The 17,937-nt window shown below is 41.4% G+C and overlaps 1 protein-coding gene across 1 annotated transcript in view; it reads right to left on the reverse strand.

The window, feature by feature from the left end:
• The window catches only part of MAP3K9 (mitogen-activated protein kinase kinase kinase 9), a 102,863-nt gene extending 91,632 nt beyond the window's left edge, over positions 1-11,231 (reverse strand). The window contains exons 1-2 of the mRNA XM_077122883.1: positions 10,829-11,231; positions 2,409-2,822 (exon numbers count right to left, since the gene is read on the reverse strand). Coding sequence (XP_076978998.1) covers positions 2,409-2,822; positions 10,829-11,231 — 817 coding nt within the window. The remainder of the gene's footprint in view (positions 1-2,408; positions 2,823-10,828) is intronic.
• Between the last annotated feature and the right edge of the window lie 6,706 nt (positions 11,232-17,937).

Raw genomic sequence — 17,937 nt, forward strand, 5'->3', positions numbered from 1 at the left:
CAAGGCTTTTCTGGAATATATAACAGTTTCAAACCAGCACAACTATATTAGTGATAATTGGGTCAGTTCAATCAGAAGACATAACAATTATAAATATATACATGCACGTCATGACAGAGGCCCAAAATATATGAAGCAAAAATTGACAGATTTGAAGAGAGAGAGAGACAGGGCTACATTAATAGTAAAAGACTTCAATATACACTTTCAATAATGGGTAGAAAATCTAGACAGAAAATCAATAAGGAAATAGAAGACTTGAATGATACTATAAAACAACTAGACCTAATAAATTTACACAGAACATTTTACCCAACAGCATGCACCTGAATCATTTTCTAGGATAGAATCATATGTTAGGTCACAAAAGTTCAATAAATAGGTCTCAACAAATTCAAAAATATTGAAGTCATATAATGCATCTTCTTGAGCACAGTGGAATGAAGCTAGAAATCAATAACTAAGGGGGAAATGGAAAATTCACAAATATGTGGAAATTAAACAGTGTATTCTTAAACAACCAATGGGTCAAAGAAGAAATCACAAGGGAAATTAGGAAATATCTTGAGGCAATTGAAAATTAAAACACAACATACAAAAGCTTATGGGATGCAGCAAAGGCAATGCTGACAGGGAAATTTACAGCTCTAAATGCTTACATTAAAAAAGAAGAGGGCGGGCCGTGGTGGCTCAGCGGGCAAAGTGCTTGCCTGCTATGCCGGAGGACCTCGGTTCGATTCCCGGCCCCAGCCCATGTAACAAAAACGGAGAAACAGAATACAATAAAAACAAGAAAATGTTTAAAGATGTTTCCCTTTCTTCCTTCCTTCCTTCCTTCTATCCTTCCTTCCTTCTCTCTGTCTTTCCCTTCCTTCTCTCTGTCTTTCCTTTAAAAAAAAAAAAAAAAAAAAAAAAGAAGAAAGACCTCAAGTGTGAGACCTAACCTCACAACTGAAAGAACTATAAAAAGAAGAGCAAACTAAACCCAAAGCAAGTGAAAGAAAAGGAATAACAAAAATTAGGGCAGAGATAAATGAAAAAGAGAATAAGGAAACAAAAGTCCATGGGGTAGGGGATGGGGAGTTACCGCTTAATTAGTACAGAGTTTCTAGTTAGCACTATGGAAAAGTTTTGGTAATGGATGATGGTGATGGCAGCACATCCTCAATGCAATTAATTAGCATTACTGAATCATATGTTTGAATGTGGATAAAAGGAGAAATTTTAGGGTGCATATATGTTTCTAGAATAAGTACAACACACTGAACCGTAATATAAACTACGGGCTACTGTTAAGAGTAAAATTACAACAATAATGTTTCATCAGTCATAATAAAGTCTCCACATTAATTCAAAGTGTTAATAATAAGGAAAACTGTGTGTTGGGGGAGGCATATATAGGAACATTGTATCTTCTGCATGATTTTTCTATAAATATACAACTTCTCTAATAAAGAAAAAACACTATGTATGTTTTAAAGTAAATAGATTCACAATAGCATCAACAAAAATAGCTCATAATGAAACCAATCTGAAGGATTTCTCAGCTCAAAGCAAAGGATCCAGAGAGAGTGAAATCCCTGGGGCCCCCGCCATCCCCAAAGTCATTCAACTCAAATGCCCTTTTCTCTGGGAAAGATTGCTCATAGTGATCTTAAGCATGTACCATAAGCAACTGTATCCTCTCTACCATTCAGTTTAGGTGAGAGAGGGCACAAATTATCACCCAAAAGAAGCATATTCCCAATCCCTTCTGATTCAGCCATGGTGGGACACTGAAGTTTATACAAGCTAACCATTTAATTATGTTTAAAACCTGTTTTACAACCCAGTTGATGAGTTCCGGGTGTCTGATAAACAGTTACTTCTCAATTCCCTGCTATTAACCACCAGGTAGTTATGGCAATTAATTAATACCATCCCTGGGCTACCAGCCAGGTCGTGCTCTCCAAATTGGCATCATTACCTGAGGTTTGCTTTACAATCTCCTCTTCTTATACTGCCTCCTCTGACTGCGTTTATGTAGAAATTCAAACAGGTAGTATGGGGCTGTTTTACCCATTGTTGCACCCCAGAGGGAAATCCCTTTTGTGATTACAGATGCACCCCTCTCAAGTGGCAAAATAAATCTACATGTTCTCTTGCATAGCACATCAGAATTACACATTCCCAGTCTTGCCTGTTACTATGAGCTTAGAATTCTCCCACCTCCTCAGGTGTTTTATTCCTTTCTTCCTAAATCCATTTTTCCTGGTACCCATTCCACCCCTACATCTCAAGGATGGAATGCTTTCCAGTGAGGAGTTTTACAATCCACTAGGATTCCACTTGGAATCCACTCCAACTGCATCCATGGACCAAGTCTAAAACTGCTCTTAACCCCTACAGCCCCAGCTCTCTATACTCACTGTTGCTGGACTTGAGGTCGCGGTGGATGATGGGGACAATTGCTTCATCATGTAAGTAATTCATCCCTCTGGCAATCTGCACAGCCCAATTCACCAGGATGTCCGGGGGAATCCTCTTTCCAGATAACACTCTATTCAAAGGCCCTCCACGAGCGAACTCCATGACCAAGCAGAGGTTGGGTTCCTTCAGACACACTCCTCGAAGGGCAATGATGTTGGGATGCTTCAGCATAGTGAAGAGCTTGGCCTCTTGGCGAACATTCTCTATGGTCTGGCTGATGTCCTCATCAGGGTCATGGCGAGCTGCTTTCACAGCAACCTCATCCCCTATCCAGAAAGCACGATAGACTTTTCCAAAGCCCCCAATGCCAATAATCTCTTCCAGGGTTAGCTCCGCAAAATCAATCTCTAACACTGAGAAAGAGAGGAAAAAAAGAAAAGAGGTCAAAACATTCTGGAGACACCAATCAACCATCCTAGATAGGTAAACACAGTAATGTGTCTGTTCACTTGGCCTTTTCCCTCTCCCCCATCAGAAGGGAAATGCCCTAAGAGCAGGAACTGTGATTCCCTTATTTTCTGTAGCATTATCTTTTCTGGCTACCCCATAATAGGCACTCATTAAATAAATTCCACTTGGACAATCATACAGAATCCTGAATCAAGACCAACTACTTTATCTAAAGGCAACATTGGGGGAAATCGTTTTTGTAAGACTTATTCAGTTTTTACTACATATCAGGTGGTGAGAGGCACACAATCCAGTGCCAAGGCAGACACACGCAATAAACCAAACCATATATATAAGAAGAAACCTTCAAGGAAGTTTGATCAGAGTATTAGGAAAACCACTAACTTTCACTGTGGGGTAGGGTGAATGGGGAAAGGAGTTGCAGGGAAGGGAACATGTGAAATGGGCCATAAAGAACAAGTGGGTGGGAGCCCGTCAAGCAATGAAGGGCATTAGGGTACAACAGCACAATCTAGGCAGAAGGAAAGACATAAGCAAGAACAAGGGGCGTGAGAGTCTAACTCTCACATTAGGAACTCAAGGGAGTTTTATGAGGCTGGATTATATGCATTAGGACAGGAAATGAGGCTCAAAAGCCTTATTAGTAGAAGCCTGGTTGCAAAACATTTTAAGCCATTCTTTTGGGCTTGAATTTCACACTGTAAATACTTAGGACTCGTATGTGCTTAAGAAGAGGAAGGCATTAGACCCGCGATTCAGAAAGGAAACCAACTTTGGCTGCCATAGAGAATAACAAGAAGGGCAAAGAACCTAAGTAAAAGGAGCTACTAGGAGGCCACGGCAGTTTCCTAGGCCTGAGAACCTGAAGGTCTGAACCTCAGCAGCAGTGAAAACAGTAAGCCCACAGTAAATCTAGGATTCTAAACTTGGTTCTACCAGGACCTGGTGACTATGATATGTGGAGAAGGAAGCTCATAGGGAACATCTTACTCCAGCAGTGATCTGTGCCATGGTTCTAACCCTGATGTGCCCAGTATCCCACACAAGTGCTCACTCTCCCTTCTGAAACCACAGTTTGAACATGAGGTACTTGATTATACCTTTAGCTCTGTTTGGAAAAGACTTTCATGCACGGATAACAATAGCTGCCCGTGATTATAAATCTCGGACCAGATGCGGTGCTAAGTGCCATACGAGCAGAGCATTATTTTATTTTTCTCTCATGAAGACCTGTTCTCTATCTTTCCAGTCTGTCTTTACCTGGCTGACTCACACTTATCCCTCAGGTCTCAGGTTAAATGTCGCTTCCATAGAGGAACTTTTCCTAATCCCCAGACTGTATAAGGTCAGGCTCCTATCACGTACTTCCAGGGTATTTTCTGTCTTGTAAGATTCACCTGGGTCATGAATACTTGCTCAATGCCCATCATATTTGCTAGATTGCAAGATCCACAAGGGCAGAGATTATCTGCCTTATTCATCATGCCATCATGCCAAACATTTAGTAGTTTAGCAACAGACAGCTAAAAGAAGGGAGGGAGGGAATGAGAAAATGAGGGAGGGAGGGAGGAAGAAAGAAGGAAGGAAGGAATGAAGAAAGGAAGGAATCTACTACAGTAGAAAACAAACCAAACTCAGATCAGCAAAAGAAAATTTTATTGGATTTAGCAAGGCAATTATAGAGAACAGTCACCCCTTGCTAAAACACTTATAAAGAAACAAAGATATTTCTGAACTTTTGGCATTACCAAAAGAGGAACTGTCCACTGCTGGCTGTTCCCTTCCTTCCTCAGCCAGCCCTACTACTCCTCCGTTCTCCTCTCAGATGCTGGTAGTGTTCAAAAATCTGTTATTGCTTAATTATAGTTCTTCTATCTCATCTGGGGTTAATATTCATTTGTATTTTGCAATACAACTGGCAATCTACACAAAGGAAACTCAGGAAAAATTGAGTGGACTGTCTTAAGGCATATAAAATGTATAGCTCCTGATCCCAAATGTTCCAACTGTTCAAAAGTTTATCACGTCAGACTTTCTCTCTGTCTAAGCCTAACTCTGCAAGTCCAGTTATTATCCTTCCCCCGTGTGAGATATGGCATCCAGGAGTGTGAGTCTCCCTGGCAACATGGGACATGACTCCCAGGGATGAGCCTGGCCCTATAGGATCTACAAGGCCCTCCTGACCAAAAAGGGGAAAAGTGTAACAAAATAAGGTATCAGTGGCTAAGAGAGTTCAAATAGAGTCAAGAGGCTATTCTGATGCAAGCTTCAGCTAGATACTCAACCAACATCATCCTGTTAACCCTAAAAAACACCCAGGGCTCTATCCTAGATCCTACAAAAGCTGCACACACTAAGTTTACTTTTCAAAAACCTTAAACTTTCAGATGGTTCCTAGGCCAGATTAGTGCTGAAACCCAGAGGGGCCAGTCTCTCCAAGAATATCAACCAATACTATTCTCTATCCCATATTGTTGACACCTCTTTTTAAGATAAAAAAAAGTCATAATGAGTATAACCCAAGCATCTCTAAAGATTGGGAGAAAAATTAAAAGAGAAGGAGGAAGTATAACCCAGAAGTTAGGATTTAACAAATGGGTATGACCACTGAATCATTATATCGATATTTGTTTTTGGTCTTAGAACAGCTAGAAGGAAAAACTTGAAATTGTAGAACTGCAACCTATATCAAACTTTGAAATCTGTTCTATAACTACTTGTCAAAATGTACTTTGACATTGCTACCTATTAAAATTTGCCATACCCCAATCAGAACCATTCCTGCTAATCCTAAAGAACACCTTGCATGTTATACAAGATTCTACGAAGGTTCCATGCACTAGGGTAACTTTTTAGAGACCTACAACCTCCAGATGGATCCCCAGACCAAATGAGTCCTGAAATGCACAGGACCCAGCCTCTCAAGAACATCAACTCATTCTATTCCCCACCCCATATTATTGACAGCCCCTTCCAAAGTGAAAAATTTAGAATGGGCATAGCCCAAATACCCTTAAAGAGTGAGAGAAAGATCAAAGGTGATGATGGAGTTATACAGAGAAGGTAGGGTTTAACAAATGAGCATGATTGCTGAATCATTAGATTGATAATTCTTTTAGTCTCCAGTATCTTAGAGCAGCTAGAAGTAAAAACCTAAAATTGTGGAATTGTTACCCATACCAAACTCTGAAATATATTCTACAACTAATTGTTGTGATGTGCTTTGAAGTTTATTGCTCTTTTATATACATTATTTTTCACAAAACAGAAAAAAAGTACACAGCTATATGATGACATTGTGTACCACTGATTATACACTTTGGATGATAACATGGTATATGAATATATATTATATAGCAATAAAAAAAATTAAAAAAAGATCAAAGGAGAAGGTGGAGCTATAAAAGAGAAGACAGAATTTAACAAATGAGTATGATTCCTAAGTCATTATAATGATATTTCTTTTAGTCTCCAGTGTCTTAGAGCAGCCAGAAGGAAAAAAACTAAAAATGCGGAACTGTAACCCATACCAAACTTTGAAATCTGTTCTATAACTAATTGTTGTAGTGTGCTTTGAAGTGTATTGTTTTTTTGAATATATACTGCATTGCCCAATAAAATATGTTTTAAAAAAAGTTGTTTTCTTGTTTAGCCAATAGTTTTCCTGCAGAATAAATGGAATGATAGATATGGTAGATAAGCAATCAACATTCATTCCAGAATTCTTCTAGCATGACTTTTGGTAGAACAAAGGCTAGAAAGCTACAAACTATATTTACCAGGCTCTCTTATAACAAGGGCTCTGGATACATATTAGGTCCTGCCAACTAGATGCAGACAATTTGGAAGGCAGAAGTCAGATGGTGACCACCGTTGCTGCTGCTTCTCCTGGCAAGCATGGCTGCTGAGAAGCAGAGTTTTCTGGTAACCGTACGTCAGTGTCCAATCACCAGGTCTGTAGATGTGCAGAGGAATGCAGCATTGCCTTTGGACTGCAGCTACAAAAGCGTGTTCTTGAAGTCAACAACAACAGTGGCAGATCCTGATTCTGTACCTTCCCAGTTATGGAAGCAGCAGCTCCCCTGGTGAGTCGGTTCTGCAATGTTGTTCTGGCAGTTATTCCCAGAGGTCCAGCTGACAGCCTCTTCTTCCAGCCCTTCCAACAATTCTGAAAGTGCCCAATTTCCTGTGCTAAATCCCTTTCTGCTTAAAATAGGTTGGGTGTTTTCTGGGTCCTAAAATGAATCCTGGCTAATTAGTAATTCTTGCCTAATCTCATCCTTCTGAATGAGAAAAATATGCCTATGGTTAATGAGAAAGAAGAAACTTTCTTGGACAAATATATAAATTACATAATTACATTCTTGGTCCTGGGGGGAAGGAGTCTTCATTTTTTACCAGCTTTTACACTGATGAAAAGGTCTATGCTTATTTAACAAACGTATATTTACACAACTTATTTGCCCAACTGAATTGAATTCTCCTTAAGGAAATTAACTGTCTTATTTTCTCTTGCACTCTTCCTTCTTTTCTCTGGTCCAAAGCATAGCTCTGAACACACAGTAGGTTTCTGTTTAAATGCAGGAGAGTTTAAAAGACATGATTTCTGAACTAGGTAGGTGCTGAAAGGACAGCTCCTCTGATGGCATTTCACAAAAAGACAGAAAATCTCTGTGGGAAAAGCAAAAGCAATAAGTTCTCTCTCAGTAAAACATAAAATCTCAGCTTCTTGCTATTTAATTAAGGAAATATAAGACCAGTCTTTGAGACAAATATAGAACACAGCTTTCAACCAGAAGACAGAACCAGAAGAGAGAAAAACAGACTTTCTTTTTTCCTTCCTTGCTAAGTCCCTTTGCGTAGGAATAAGACCTTCAGCAGTAGCTGACAGGATGTGGGGCTCTCCTTCTCTTCCCTGCTCCAGTCAAGACCTGGTTTTAAATAAGAATCAGGTCAAGTTACATTCAGTACATTTTTCAGTTTTTGTGGAAGCATAGTTCCAGGAATATTAGGAATAAAATCTTATTTCCTTCATTTTTGGAGTCAAGATGTTATTCCCTCTAATTGTATCCTTGGAAACTGATTGTATAGGTGCATTCTGGTAGGTATGGACAAGTACATATTCTACTCATGTAAAAACCCAAGTACATCTGAGAGTGCATCCTTATGTATCTAGTGGATGTAGGAAAAAGAAATGTGAATTAGTAATCACCTAAATTATGCTCTGCTTGAAAACAGTCACAACTCTTATAAGAGAAACTGTTTTTCCTTTAATCCCTAGGATTGTATTTCCCAAAATGACAAATTTGGGGCTATACATTTTTCATCTTTCACTAAAATAAAGAAGATGAGCAAGTTCCTGAGTTATTTATATTTGTCATCCCCATGGAGAGCTAAACTCTCAGTATCTATAATGAGGGGAATAAAAGCTCATTATAAATGCAAGTGGTTTCTAATGACACTACTATATATCACAAGATTTAGTAATTTCTCCCTCTTCTATTTTAAATAAAGTTTTAAAACAAAAATTTTCACCTTGAAAATCAATATTTAAAACTAAAATGGAACCTTACTGCTTAGCTTAGTGTCCTCTATTCACACTCCCCAGAAGGAACGTTCAAATGGGTTTTTCTGGAAAAGAATCATTAGTGGCTTGATTTTATAGTAAGTCTTTGGAGGTAAGGTTGTTGATCACCTTTGTTTTCTGAATGGCTAAACTAGAAGACAAAGCATATAGGTTAGAGGCGCATCTGCCAGGAACTTCCTATGTCCATTTATATCAAAGCATTGCACTGAAATTATATATTTACATCATCAATTTCCCTCATGTAACTTACACTTATCATTTCTTTATCCCCTAATACCTAACATAGTGCCTATATTTCACTAGGTACTCAATAAATGACTTTTGATGGGAATTAAATTTTCTGAATTATCAAGAACTAATTTCAGTTAAGATTAAAACTCCCAGTGCGATCAAATTAAAGAACTTACCAAGACCTTCAAATGCCATGCACTTCAAGTCAATTCTTTCAATAAGCACAAGATACCTCCTACTACCACTCTATCCAAGGTAACTTATGTTACAATAAAGATAAGTTCTGGGCACCTAATGGAAAAGGAGCTTCTAATGCAGCACACTGTGGACACATCTGGCTCTCCATGGATGGGTCCTTCTGGCCTAAGTCATAGTCACATCTCACCACTCTGACAGCCAAAAGCACAAAATACTAAAGAAACTGAGTTCCTGCTCAAGAATCCTACACTGCTCTTCCACTCTGGTACTAGCCGTCCCTGAAAAATCATATAACTTCACCCAGATAGAACCTTAAAATCTGAATTACTTTCAAAAATACACTATGTTTTCATGGGTTGGTCAGGTAGGTCACTGACTAAATGTGCTGACTCCGGATTTTGATGTTTGGGTAGTTTCTCAGCTTTTTCCTTCCATAAATGGGTATGCTGGTAATATTAGTATCTACTGTATTAAGTTTCCCAGGACTGCTGTAACAAATAACTACAAACTTGATGGCTTAAAAATACAAATGTTGGGTGGGCCACAGTGGCTCAGCAGGTAAGAGTGCTTGCCTGCCATGCCCAAGAACCCGGGTTCGATTCCCGGTGCCTGCCCATGTGAAAAAAAAAATACAAATGTTTCTTACATGCCAGACCATTCATATATCTTCCAATATATGACCAAGTTCATCTTCAATTCTATTTCAGAAGGCTATGCAGGGACCCTTAGCATTCATCTTGAGAAAGTTATTCCCAGTACCAAAAAGATGCAGCAGCACCTTGAAACAACTGAAAGTAATTTGTTGTCTCCTGGCATTATAAAGACGGAACTGTGAAAACATAAGGTAGGAGAGAAAGAGAAATAAAGGACCTAAAGATTTCAACAACAATTTGACATTCAAAATACCAATAAGAAAAGAGGAGCAGAAAAAGATATTAGAATTTTGATTTGATGTGTTAGAGTTCTTCTAAAAAAACACCTAGTGTTACTAACCGAGGGATTCTAATGGTAATTTAACTCCCTTGGAAAATGAAAGAAAATTTCACTACAGGGGGCTGGGACACTGATGAAAGCCAGGACAGTGGGAGAGAGCCCCTGGAAGTGACCCCTGACCACAGTTCACCCTAGACAACCGCCAGCTCTAAAAACAAAGGGTCTGAGGTGAGGAGAAGGGAAAAAATATATCGTCTGAATAGCCTGGGGGTCGAGGGACTGGAACTCAGGCACTGCATTTTAAACTCCAGATCTCTCAAGGGGGAATGAAATATTTTTCCCTCTCTAATAATTTTTCCACCCAACCTCGTCCCCACTCCACCATTCCCCCACAAACTTCCTAGCACATTATTCAAACAGTGAGACTCCTAAAGATACAACCTCCAGGATACAAGATTAGGATCCAAGAAATCAACATGACATTTCAAAGACACTTCAGCCTTGAGCTCGCGCAGGCTTCCGGGACTTGAGAGTCCAGCCCAGCGGGAGACACCTTCCATCTCCTTCAAAGCAGCGGGGACAGGCAGTAGAAGAGGTCGGCAAAGGTCCCAGATTTGGGGACTAAGGTTAAGACAGAAACCACTAGCTTGGTAGAACTTCTTCCAGACTGGAGGGGGGAGGGCAAAGAAATGGGAAATAGGCGAATGGAGAGAGTCTCATGCAGGGGCTTCCGGATGTGGAAAAATCAGAAGCCGAGGCTGAAGTGGTCAGTTGAAGGTTAAGTAGCCCAACCGCCAAAGGTTCCAGGGGGGCCCTGCGACGTCTCTATTTTATCCATCCCACCAACAAAAGCCCCCGCGGCCCCAGAGCGCGCGCACGCATCCACACCTGGGTCAATCGTCCTTCACTCCAAACTCACGCTCCCAAGGGGATCCCTTCTTTCCTGGCCTCAATCACCCTTCCCTCCTCCCGCCGGGCTCCCGCACCTCTCCTCCTTACACTGAATGGGCGGGTAGCAACTGGGGTCCTCGCCGCCGGGCTGGCACCGACTGGAGAAAGCGCTGCGCGGGGTCACGTAGTTGCTGGGGAAGATGCCCACTCGTTGGTTCAGCTGCCCGGTCCACCAGCCCTCGTCGCCAGACACCTGAGAGTCCTTGGACAGCACCTCCACCACATCGCCCAGCCGCAGGGTCAGCTCGTCCTCGCCCGCCGCCTCGTACTCGAACACGGCCGTCCAGTAGGGGAGCTGCGCGTGCGAGACCAGCTCGCAGGGGGCCGCCGCCGCCGCCTCCTCCTCCTCTTCCTCTTCCTCCTCGACCCCAGTCCCCGCTCCATCCTCCCCTGGCGGGGCGACAGCGGCGGCGCTCGCCAGGCAGCCGAGAAGCGCTCTGGAGGGCTCCATGAAGCGGCCGATCCATAGGGTGCGGGGCTGCCGCCGCCCGCAAGAGCCGCCGCCGCCTATTGTTCATGCGGCTCCGCAGAGCTGGGGGGAGCCCCCTCCCCCGACGGCGGCGGCGGCCGCAGGTAGGGCCGGGGCGGGAGGGTTGGGGAGAACCTGCTTGCCTTGGCTGGCGCGCGGAGCGAGAAATGCGCGGAAGGCGAATGCTCACCGCAGCATCGGGGCGCGGCGGGCCGCAGCCCCCGCTTGCCCGCTCCGGCGCCCTGTGGCGGCCTGGCCACCTCCACCGCGGGTACCTTCTCGCTCAGCCGGTGCCCGCCGCCGCCCGCCGGGTGCCGCTCCCCTCTCCGTGCAGCGCCCCACCTCCAGAACCGCCTGCACGCCAGGGACCACCTGACGCGAGCCTGGCTCCGCCCCAGCCCTGCGGCTCCGGGGAGGGCGTGGCTGCCCAGCGCCTGGGCCGCACCCCCCTCTCCCCACCCGCCCACCTTCCCATTGGCCGCGGCCGACCCGTCAGCAGGTTGCTCTGGCTGTGGTTGGGGCAGCCTCGCCAGCCAGCCGCCCGCCTCTCCCCACCCCTTGCGCTTCGACACCAGCCACCCGCCTCGATTCCCGCCCCTTTTTGCAGGCTGTCTCATTCTCAAACCCCTGGCCGACCCAGTTCTCTTTCCTATTGGCCCGCCGCAGGTGCAACCATTGGTCCGTGTCACCTGTCCATTTACTGGGAGAGTTCAACATCTCCCAGCAGGCGGAGATCCTGGCCTCTTTGGGTGCGTGAGGAAGGAAGGGTAGATCCTGAAAGGTAAGGCCGAGCCTTCATTCAGACCAAAAACAATGGAGAGTGGGCTGCTCCCTTTGTTCGCTATTAATGGGCAAGCGCTCGGTTGGGCAACATGGATGTTCTTCGTCTTAAAGGGGCTTTTGAAATGAGCAGAGGATACGTGAGTTGGATATCATCCCTGGGGAGAGCCCCTTCTTCTCCAGCTCCCTCTTACCGTTGGATTCTTCCCTCTTTTGGGTCTGCCTCTGCCCCAGTCCAGCCTGATGGATCAGCTTCCTCTCACCGGGACGGAACTTCATTGCCCCCGCGCTCTCCGCCCAGTAGCCCTTCCTCTCTGATTCAAGTCCTTTAGGTCCATTGGAGTATGTTCCTTAGAAGCAGCATTAAACTACAGCTCTCACCTTTATTAAGACAGCACAGAACTCGCACTTTCTTGGGTTCCTCTAAGAAGAGACTCCAATACTCTCATTTTTTTTAGAAGCCAGAAAATTGAAACCACCATATTAGGGCTTCAACTGGGGCTTGGAAAACTGTCGCGGTGAAGTAGGCTTGGTTCCTCTGGAGAGACTCCAGAGATTCCAAAATCCTTGGGTTTCTTTCTCCCGAGAGAGTTGCATCTCAGAGCATGTGACCTTTATAGTGATCAACTAAGGAGAATCAAAGCAGAATATGCATTCAGGTCCATGCTGCAGTTCATGACAAGGCCTGGACCTTTTCCTATATAGAGATGGCCCCTGTTATTTCTTCTGTTTTAATCCTGTGATAGCTATGTAGATCTCCAATGGGAGATCTAATATTTCAGAGCAACACAGTGCTGAAAGAGCTGACCCTGTATCTACCAAACTGCATTGCCTTTTCCCCTTAGTGGTAAGAATAGACACGATTTGATTAGCAAGAGTTTGTGCCTCACTAGGTGTTCTTTTTAATTGTGGTTTGGGGTTTATCCTTAGACAAATTGGAGATAGTTGGGCATTTTAGAAACATAAGGAAGGCTGGCATCTTCCTGGCATCTGCTCACCCTTAAAATAAGGGGGGTGTACTGCCGGATCTTTTTTCTACTTGTAGTACCGATGTTCTGTGACTAACACTCAAATACGGCTACCCTGTCATACCCAGGCATCCCACATAGTTGAGGTCTTGCAAAAGAGATGTGACACAGTGCTGTTGCAAAGACTCTTGGGAGTTAGGTCTTGAGAAATTATTTCTGAAGTAAATGCCCTAAATCAATGTCCAGTTTCTTTTGTACATAGGACTAGTGAGCTGGAAAGCATGCAGATTGTTTTTTGAGTAAATTCTCTAGGTTTCATTTAAGACAAAACCATTCCTGCCCAAGTATGTGAGAGTAAAGGTAGAGATGCTTTGTGTTTTAAAAAGACCTTAAGAAAAAAGATTTTTCTTGATACAATTTTAATTTGGAAAAGAAGGAATTTTACAAACAGGATATACATATGCACAAACAGAAGAAAAAGCACTATACATAAATATATAGGAAATTGTCAGTAGTGGGAATCTCTGTGTAGTAGGATTTTGAGTAATTGGGTAATTTTTATTGTCATTTTGCATATCTCTCATTTTTATGTTTTATCATCCAGCTTTTTTGTGTGTGGGGAAGAGGAAGAAATCCTTGATCCTTCTCAGGAGGAAAATTCTAATTCCCTGTATGACTTAAATCTGTAAAACCATAGCACGTGTTTAGGACTTCATGAAGAGTCATTCAACAAACATTTCAACAAGTCCTTCAGTAAGTATTAGTTGAATGAGTAACAGTTAGGAATTCAAATGAGAGAAGATCCTTCAGGCTAAAGTTGTCTGGAAGGGCTTCATAGAAGAGGCAGAACCAGAGCTGGTCCTGGGAGGGTATGGGGTCGAGGAACAAAGAGCCCACTTTCAAGAAAGGAAAGAAGATGTGAGCCCAGCCACCCAGGTGGGAAAGCATGAATAGGACTGTTTGGATGGAATAAAAGAAAGACAACTTGAAAGTAGATAATAGAATGCCTCGTAATAACTTGATTCACACTAGTAATTATTTAATTGATTATTTATAATTATTTATTTACTGTCCACTGTGTTCATCATAAGGGCAGAGACCCAGACTGTCTTGTTCTCCACAGTTTACCCAGCACCTAGACTGAGTAGCATATCACATCATGGACTCTCAGGACATATTTGTGATTAGATGGCTGACTGGAATACCAGGCTAAGAAACCTGGCTTTTTTTTTTTTTTAAGCACATAAAAGGTTATCATTGAAGGTTTTTGAGCAGAGCTGTGAGGTGATCAAAGGTTACCTTCACTGAGGACTAGAAAAGTCAGAGGATCCCTGATAGATGAGGAGGTTTTTAAGGTAGGTGTTAAAGGATACATACCTTTAATTGATTGATAGTGCATGCAATGGAAATGGAAATGAATGCAATGGGTGGCATATTAGTCAGGATTCTCTAGGGAAACAGAACCGACAGGAGTTATCTATAAATATTATGGAGTTTTTATAAAATTGCCTCATGCAACCACGGGAATGCACGAGTCCAAATTCAATAGGGCAGGCTTCAAGCTGGGAACTCGGATGAAGATTTTCAATGAATTCCCCAGGATTCTAGCTAGTGAAATAGAAATGGAAATTCTCTTTTCTGACTGCTGAAATCATCTGTTCTTTTAAAGGCTTCAACTGATTAAATGAGACATCTCTCATTGTTGAAGGCAATCTCCTCAGTTGATTGTAGATGTAATCAGCCCTAGATGCCTATGGATGATTTAAGTTCACGAAATGTCCTCACAGTAACAATCAGGCCAGTGATTGCTTGACCAAACAACTCAACACCATCACCTGGCCAAGATGACACACAAACCTAACCATCATATATGGCAGTAATGATAATACCACCCAGAGAAGAGGAGAGAGTGCCTAGAGGGAGTAATGGGAAATTAAATTGACTAAGTAAAAGAGGGGCAAATTATAAAAAACATTGAAAGCCAGATGGAATAACTGAGATTTCACCACTATTAAGTATTTGAGCAAGGGGTTGAGAAATATCACTCCCAAAGGGACCGTTTTCTCTGCCACACTGGAAAGTATAGCATAAGTCAAGGATAAAATAATATCAATCAGTGATACGAGTTGACACTAGAAGCAAGTCAGAAGGTCATGGTTTATCCTGGATCTGTCCTTTAAAAATTGTGTGAATTTGGACAAGGCACATACCTGTCTGAACCTCAGTTTTCCTCATTTTTAAATAGAGGTAATAATGAAATCTCTTTTTTATAGGATTAAATGAAATTTAGACAGACAAAAGCTCTTATAATGCTTCTTAGCACCCAGTAAACATTCAATACATATATTTCCTTCTTTCCTCTGCCCTTAACCCTCAGAAACACCCTCTAATTGCACCGAGAATGGCAGAGGCCTTGACTGGAAGTTGAATCTAGGGTTTTTCCCAATTGAAAAAAAAAAAAAAAACCCAAGGAAGAAGGAAAGGAGGGAGGGGAGTGGACGGGAGGAGAGAATCAGACAACATAGACTGATGGTAAACAGTATAGAGCTTGAATTCTGACTGAATTTAAATCCATACTTAATAACTGTGTACCATTAGCAAGTTAGTTAATCTCCCTGTGTCCCAGAAAATGGGGATAACAATCCATCTCCCTGGGCTCTTGTGATGATTAAATGACATTGTACATAATCTGTGTCTAACACAGTCTTGCATGCAATAGTTTTTTTCCTTATTATTATTATTTGAGCCTAAAATAAGTTTCAGTAAATTAACATCCTCTCCTCGGTTCTTTTGGGAAATATTTTAAATCAGTAACTTTGGTTCTAAAATACCACAAGCAGACAATGAGATAATTTCTAAGAGTCAGCCAACCCCTCACCTTATACCATTTTAGGAAAGGGGCCCTTATTCCTGATTCACAAACTCTGTTTGCATTATTTTCTGTAAATGTTTTGGGAAGGCATGTGGTGGGCGGAGGGAACAGAAGTTTTGGAGTCAAACAGACTCATGACTTTGGGAGAGGAACTTTACCTCTTTGAGCTTCCATTTCACCATTCATATAATGAGATCCATACCACCTATTTGGGGGTTGTTGTGAGAATTAAATGAAGTAAGAAGCACCTGGCCATACCTGAAAGGCCACACCTAATGCTAGGCCATACCGAATATTGAGCATCTAATAGGTGCTCAATAAATTTTAAATCTTATTATTATAACTGATGGTATTTTAATTGCTCTCTTCTGAATGTTAATGAAGCTGAAACATCAAAATGACAAGAAATCTTCCCTCCTTTCTCTTTTCTTCTCCTTCCTAATTCCTGTGAAAACCTCAATTCAGGGAAGGACTTTCTATGGTGGTCGTTAAGAATGTCCCACCTCTGGAGAGCAAGTCACATTTAACAGTGATCAGTTCCTTTTACCCAGGATGAAGGTCAAACAATTTCTTCCTCGTCCCATCATCCAGCCTGGTTGCAAAGCAGGGTCTGCAAGGACCCCAAAAAGGTTCACTCAAAAGAAAGGCGATTCCAACAGACGAGTAAAACATATGGAATAAAGGTGAATAATAGGGGGAACAAATGTTAAAATAAATTTAGAGTGAAATGCTGGTGATCGGTGAGGGGGGGAGGGGTGGGGGATATGGTATGTATGAATTTTTTTCTGTTTTGTTTTTATTTCTTTTTCTGAATAGATGCAAATGTTCCAAGAAATGATCATGCAACTATGTGATGATATTGTGAGTTACTGATTATATATGTAGAACGGAATAATCAAAAGTTATGAATGTTTGTATTTGTTTGATGTTTTTTGGTATTTTTTTAAAATTTTTTAATTAATTTAAAAAAAAAAAAAAAGGAGATTCCATCAAAGAGAAAATTATCCCTACATTGGGGTTTTAGAGGAACATATAATGACTGGGAAAATGTTCACATCAAGTGAGAAAGAAAAGGAAAACTATCTGTTGTAATTTTAAAATAAATTTGATAAATTAACAGAAAGAACTATATATGTAATACATTCCTTCTTTTGTGGAAAATACATGCATTAATACTATTAAAGGAAGTATATCAAAATATGATACTTGCAGTCTAGGAGTGATTTTTTTTTTCTTTGTCCTGTACTATTCAGTATTTTCTACCATTAAAACACACAGATTTTTCTGATTAGAAAAAGTATGTTGTTGGGCAGGCCACGGTGGCTCACTGGCAGAGTTCTCGCCTGCCATGCTGGAGATCCAGGTTCTATTCCCGGTGCCTGCCCATGCAAAAAAAAAAAAAGAAAAAAGTATGTTGTTGTCATTAATGATCAAGGAAAAAGTTTAATGACATGGAAATGTGCACAATATAAGTAAAAAAGTATTTTAAAAAAGTCTTTTATACGGTATGACCATAAATTTGGTGGGGGGCGGGTATCAAAGTCATCAAAGGCTATTTTTGGGCTGAGGGTTAAATTATAGATCATTTTTATTATTTTCATTTTACTTTTCTTTATTTTCCATATAGCTAAAATAGTCATGTAATGTATCTGTAATTGGAATAAAGGACAACAAACCCATTTGTATTTTTTGTAATAATGAAATAAATTTCAAGTTGAAAATATTGTTTGTTAGAGAGATGGTAGAAGAGGGAAAAACAGAACCCAAAGATGACAGTATTTATAATTTAACGATAATGATAATGGATACTATTAAATAGCTTACTGTGTGTCAGGCCTAGTCACAATCTTGTTTCATTTATCAGAAGCTTTAATAGCTCTTCCAAGCAAACAAAGAGGTCCTGGAATTCAGTCCATTCATTCCCTATCCCTTCTACTCCTGGAGCAAACAAATCAACTCTCATTTTTGTTATAGGAAAACAGATATGTAATTTCTCACTTTTAGAACTAATTTAGAATTTAGCATAGCTGTAGCCTCTCACCTAACACTGCATAGACTTGTTACTTTT

This window comes from Tamandua tetradactyla, chromosome 12 (assembly GCF_023851605.1).
Source record: "Tamandua tetradactyla isolate mTamTet1 chromosome 12, mTamTet1.pri, whole genome shotgun sequence".
NCBI classification, from domain to species: Eukaryota; Metazoa; Chordata; class Mammalia; order Pilosa; family Myrmecophagidae; genus Tamandua; species Tamandua tetradactyla.